Raw genomic sequence first — 6,637 nt, forward strand, 5'->3', positions numbered from 1 at the left:
CATCACTGACTCGATGGACGTGAGTTTGAGTGAACTCCGGGAGTTGGTGGTAGACAGGGAGGCCTGGCGTGCTGCAATTCATTGGATTGCAAAGGGTCAGACACGACTGAGCGATTGAACTGAACTGAATGATGAATAATTCAATTATGTTTTCATAAGCCTCTCAGCCAATAAACTATCTTCTTTTGTGAAAATTAAAGATTTGTCTGCTTTATTGGATTTTTAAACTTTTTTTGAGTTGTAAGAGTCATTTACATAATCTGGATGCAAGTTCTTTTTCAAGTGTGTATATTTTAAAGAATATCTGCCCAATCTCTGAACTGAATTTTTATTTCAATAGTTTTTTAAAGAGCAGAGCAGATGTTAATATTGATGAAATTGAGTTTATTTAATATTTTTTCTTTACACTTTTTGAAATTTTGTCTTGAAAGGGTCATAAAGATTTTATCATATATTTTATTCCTGAATAGAGAGCCTTGGAAAATCCTGAGACACTGGCCTGGATAGGTATTTGGGTGGGAATAAATGTAAAAGATTTTCTGACTGGCTACTATACTCAGAGACACTGTCCATGGTAGAGGTAAAGGGCAAGTTAATGATCATGTAAAAGGAAACACAGAGATTGGTAGAAAAATAAGTGTAAGAGTGTAAGAACTTTGGGGCAGGGGTAGGGGTGGCCCTGCAAGAAAGATGAGCAATTTATAACTGATGTGGAAGCTGCATGGATAATCTTCATATATCATATACAACCACTCTAGCAAACTGTGGGTTTATTCTAATGAACAAAGGAATGGAATAAATGATGTGGGTCATAAAGGGTCATAAAGATTTTATCATATATTTTATTTCTGAATAGAGAGCCTTGGAAAAGCCTGAGACACTGGCCTGGATAGGTATTTGGGTGGGAATAAATGTAAAAGATTTTCTGACTGGCTACTATACTCAGAGACATTGTCCATGGTAGAGGTAAAGGGCAAGTTAATGATCATGTAAAAGGAAACACAGAGATTGGTAGAAAAATAAGTGTAAGAGTGTAAGAACTTTGGGGCAGGGGAAGGGGTGGCCCTGCAAGAAAGATGAGCAATTTATAACTGATGTGGAAGCTGCATGGATAATCTTCATATATCATATACAACCACTCTAGCAAACCGTGGGTTTATTCTAATGAACAAAGGAATGGAATAAACGATGTGGCAGGTGACTGGGACTGGTTTCTTCATAAAGCAGAATCAGTGGGTAAAGTAAGACAGCACCAGGCTTCCTGCAGCAATACCTGTCAGCAGCCAAAGCCTGGAGACTGACTCCTATAAAGACTGACTCCACCCTCAGGTGAGTCCATGGAAGGAGTGAGGAATAAAGGCGAAGGAGAGGAGAGTCATGACGACTCCTGCCCATGGGCCCCCAGCCCCGGGGACTGTTTGTTTCTCCTCAGCTTCTCCCAGGTGGAGCCTTGGTGCTTCACACACACAGAGGAAGGAGCAGGATAAATTCTTCCATGACAGACCCAGCCTGATGCCCCTCAGTGACACTGATGCCATCCTGCCTACCCTCATCCTTTTTCAGTACAAATGACCTGGCTTCTCTTTTTAAAACTTAGCAGCTGCTGGTGAGTCTCCACTGCTGTTCTGTGCCAGGGTCTCATGGGTGGGTATTAGGGGGTCATAGGAGAAGAAAGGGAGAAAATACAGGGAGAAGGGAATGTAGAGATCTCCAAGAAAGCAATGATTCTGGAAGGAGGTGGTCTGAGTTCTCATCTTCACTCCTCTCCTAACACTTAAATGACTTTAGACAGGTTTATTCTCTATGTTGGACCTTGCTTAGTTTTTTCATTTGCAAAATGAAATTTGGGGATCCAGACTGTCACAGAAGCTCTTTTACTTCTGATATTCAGTGTGTTTGCATAGAACCAGAGTCAGAGAGGGTGTCAAGGCTTGCTCACTCTAGAGAAGTGGGGATGACCATCTGCAGTATCATGTTTCTTGCATCAGAGAGAGAGCTGCTTCTCTTCTCCTGACCATGGTCTCCATGGCCAGGCCAATTCCTTCCTGGCTCCTGTCTGAAATCAGCCTCCAAATGCCATCAGGATGTCACAAGCCTTCAGGTCTCCATAGACTCTTCTCTGGTAAAGCTGGCTGTTTCATATGGCCTTCCCTTTTCCTCTTATCCACCAAATAGCTATTCACTTAACAGCACACATATTAAGTGCATTTCTTGTGCCAGACCAGTTAAGCATAGAAGCTCCTGCCCTGTACTATAACACAGGCATCCCTGTGACTTCCCCAGCACCCAGGATACACTCTCCCTCCTTCACAGCCCTCTGCCACTCCAGCCACAAGAGGTGTGCTGACAGGAAATTTGACCACTGTGGGAAGGTTCTCCTTGGTTCAAGGGCAAGGTGTTTGATCCATATCCTTGTGCTCAAGGTTGGTTCCATCTGCATCTTCTCCTGTGCATAAGAAACAGCAGTCTCCAGCACAAGCTCATTTTTTAAAATAGGGTATATCAAATTGAAACAGAAGAATATTTAGAACATATAGAAGAGATAGATGTCTAGCCACACTGCATAGTGAAAATCTCTCTTTTCAGGAATTTCATCTTTAGGGTTACCTGTATCTCTTGTGCTATGAATATTGTAAAAGGATTGCCACTAGCCATGACTATGTGCTGTCTAGTGGACTTCTGTTTTCCTAGTAGAAGTGGAGAAACATCTCTTGGTCCCTTAGCATAGAGAATAATCTTTGATTTCCTGGAGAAACTCACTAGATCTTCCTTTCCAGGGACAATAATCCTAGCCCCATCATGATCTCTCTATAAAATTTTCATTTCCCTCAGATCACATTCCTTGTCTTGCCTATTATGAAGTGAAAACAAGATTTAATTCTAAACTTCAGGTACAACTAATCAGGAGAAGAGATAAGCGCTTGGTCACTCATTTACTTAATTTTTTCATGCAAAAACAGAGAGGTGCCCACTATGCATTATACAATGCATTGGGCTCCATGGGTCTAGTTGGTACAAAAAAATGGGTTAAAATCATAAGTTATAAACACATATAAAAAACCATATATAATATACAAGTAATATATACATTGTATATAAGATAAACATATGTAAGAATATATGTTTAAGCATACATTTATGCTGACTTATACTTTTATAGATTCTTATATAAAAGAACAACTGTATACTATATAAAGAATATATTTGTATACAGAGAACAAATATTATATTATATATCATATTGCATTATAGAAATAGTGTATATAGGTAAATACATTATATATGTTATTTATATTTATACATACTTCTATTTATATAATACTTAATATTAGTACTTACTGTATGTAAGTATATATGTATGTATATTACACATTATATATATATATATAATATATACATATATAAGATGTATGTGTGTGCTTTTATACTCCAGTAGTACTGCAGCAAAGGTATTAAGGGAGTACAGAGAAGAATTTGCCTAGCTCTACACAAAGAATTCAAGAGAGGTTTGTTAGAGGAAATATTTGTGCTATCGTAAAGGATCAGCAAATGTTCACTGGTGGAAAAAGCAAGAGTGGTTTCTGTTAGAAAAGCAAGCTATAAAGCAATATAAAGAATAGAAACAAGAAATGTATATATGGGGAACTGTAGGAAAAAACCAATATGGGCTTGTTGACTATAGCAGAAAGAAGATGAATTTAGAAGGATATCAAAGAAGAAAGTGGCTGGGTAGAGACAGAGTAGCACACTGTACTAGGACCACCCCCTTTGGATCTAGGTGGTGCAGTGATGAAAAACACACGTAAGCACTGGCTGGTTCCACTCTGGACTCATGAAGCTCAAATGTGCCTTCATCACTGCCCGCTTCCTACTACATTGCTCTCATCTTCCTGTTCTCTGTCTCTTCCCCTTGAGCTCAGAAACACCTAGACACACTTTTTCCCTAAGGACTGTTTTATTGATACTACATGGCTGTCCACTTCAAGTCACCCTGTGGAAAATACCTGGGAACTGTGATCATTCAAGCTCAGAAGCAGCTTCGACTACAGCAGAAGGAAGTAGGAATATCAACAAGGTCATAGTCTTTATGGAGAAGGTGAGGGTGATTTTATTCCCAACCCCTCCTCTGAAACTTCTCTTCTCAAGGTCAGCTGTAACCTCCACATTGCTCAGTCCTTTAGTCATGTCCCAGTCCTTGTGAACCTGACCCCTTGGTAACATCATGTATGAATGATTAATACCTCTTGAAACTTCATACAAGACCACAGTCTCCTATTCATTTGCTTTCTAGCTGGCTTTTATGTTCCTCCTTCACTTTTAGTGGAGCCTTTTCTTCTCCAACTCTAAATTTCAGTTTTGCCCAGAACTCAAAACTAGAAACTTCTCTCTATCCTCACTTCTTTGGTTTCCTCCTCTGTATACTAATACCTCCTAAATGTATATCACTTCTTCAACTTAGTTCTACTACTGAGTTAGTGAAAATGAATACAAGAAAAGCTTGTTGGTGGAATTGACAATAAGTTAAATTTTGACATGTTTTTAAAATAACTATGAAGTTCCTAGATGCAGAATCTTAGCCTACTGTAAGGTATATGAGTCTGCAAACCAAAAGAAGAGAATTATAGATATTTGATATTTGTCAACATAAAGATCTTAAGTAAAGTCCTGAGGATGATGTTGTTTGAGGAAGAAAAGATACAGCATGGACAGAAAATTGTTAAGGTTGAGGATGATCATATTTAAGGGCTCATCAATTAAAAGAGGCCAGCCAAGAAGATTGAGAAGAAAGAAAAATACAGAGAAAAACTGATGAAGGTGTAGTACTTTCAAAGGAAGTTTCAATCAGGTAGTTGGATGGTGGAAAGAATAGTGAAGTAGAAGATACCAAAGCTGATGGTGGTCATGATTCTGCTTATAATGGTGTGCATGTTTATGAAACTGAAGAATTAATAACCAGAACTTCCATTTATTCTCAGCTCAGCCCCTGGAGAATGCCAGCCCAGTATCCCCTCCATCCTCACATCGTGCTCCTGTCCAACCTCACGCAGTTCAGCCCCATGCTCTACCTCACTGGCTTTCCCGGATTGGAAACCGTCGAGCACTGGATCTTCATCTTCTTTTTCCTTATGTACCTCGTGGCCATCTCAGGCAACTGCTTCATCCTGATCATTATTAAGACCAGCCCTCGCTTGCACACACCCATGTACTATCTACTCTCCTTTCTGGCCTTCACTGACCTGGGCCTGTCGGTGTCCACCTTGCCCACTACTGTGGGAATCTTTTGGTTCAAGTCCCATGGCATCTACTTTGGAGCCTGCCAAATCCAGATGTTCTGTATCCACTCCTTTTCCTTCATGGAGTCCTCAGTGCTCCTTGTCATGTCCTTTGATCGGTTTGTGGCCATCTGTTATCCCCTGAGGTACTCAGTCATTATCACTGGCCAGCGAGTGGTCAAGGTAGGCCTCATTGTCATTCTGCGGGGCCCTATAGCCACTGTATCTATTGTTTTTCTGCTGAAGACTTTTCCTTACTGTGGGTCTAGAGTCCTCTCCCACTCTTTCTGCCTACACCAGGAGGTGATACAGTTGGCCTGCACAGACACCACCTTCAACAACCTGTACGGGCTGATACTGGTGATGTTAACTGTGGTGCTAGACCTGGTGCTCATTGCACTGTCCTATGGGGTCATCCTGCACACAGTGGCAAGACTGGCCTCCAAAGAGGAGCAGCTCCGAGCCTTCCAAACATGCACCTCACACCTCTGTGCTGTGCTGGTATTCTTTGTGCCCATGGTGGGACTGTCCCTGATACATCGCTTTGGGAAACATGCTCCACTTGCTGTCCACCTTTTTATGGCCAATGTCTACCTCTTTGTGCCTCCCATGCTTAATCCAATCATATACAGTATTAAGACCAAGGAGATCCGCCATGCCATCAGCAAGTTCCTGGGTCTTAGAAAGGCCAATGCTGAGTCATGAGCCTAAAAATTCCACTGGGTGCCCTTAAGAAGGTCCCAAATCAGACCTAAGATTTACAGCATTTAGTACCAATTATGTTTCTCAAGATTTTTACTCACTTCCCTAAATTAAGTATGGATTAATTTCTCTCTTGAATTATGAGTTAGCAATGCTGACTTTCTCTTGCTTAAATTATAATGGTCTTCTACGTATATATAAGACCTAGGTGTTTTGGCAACATCAAAAAATGCCCCGAGGAAGACCCTCTTGAGCCTTGTGCAAAAACTAAAACTAAATAAAACTGAATAAAAACTTAAAAGGAGCAATAAATTAAAAAGCAACCAGAACAGAAACTAGCAAAGCACAGATACATGTCAGTTGTTTGAATTCACTTGAGTAACATACCTCCTTTCATGGTTCCTTGGGACTGTTTCCTTCTTCTCTACCTGGGCAACATATTACCCTTCAGTTCCTATTCTGGATAAGCATATCCTTCGCACTCTGGAATAACAGTGGAAGAATCAGAACTCCTGCACTCTTTCCTAATGGCTCATTCAGGTTGAACCCCTCTAAATGTTTCTCATGATGTGCTCCCTCTGGCTTTGTTCATCTAATAGACACCCTGGGCCCCACCCCTGTCTCTTCTCATCTCTGATTTTATCTTTCCTATGGATTTGCTG

At 40.6% G+C, this 6,637-nt stretch overlaps 1 protein-coding gene across 1 annotated transcript; it reads left to right on the forward strand.

Moving 5' to 3' along the window:
* Positions 1-4,968: 4,968 nt before the first annotated feature.
* Positions 4,969-5,978, forward strand: LOC102394274 (olfactory receptor 51M1-like). Its single transcript, XM_006061586.3, has one exon. The coding sequence runs from the start codon at positions 4,992-4,994 to the stop codon at positions 5,976-5,978; it is 987 nt and encodes a 328-aa protein (XP_006061648.3). The 5' UTR covers positions 4,969-4,991.
* Positions 5,979-6,637: the final 659 nt, after the last annotated feature.

This window comes from Bubalus bubalis, chromosome 16 (genome assembly GCF_019923935.1).
Source record: "Bubalus bubalis isolate 160015118507 breed Murrah chromosome 16, NDDB_SH_1, whole genome shotgun sequence".
NCBI classification, from domain to species: domain Eukaryota; kingdom Metazoa; phylum Chordata; class Mammalia; order Artiodactyla; family Bovidae; genus Bubalus; species Bubalus bubalis.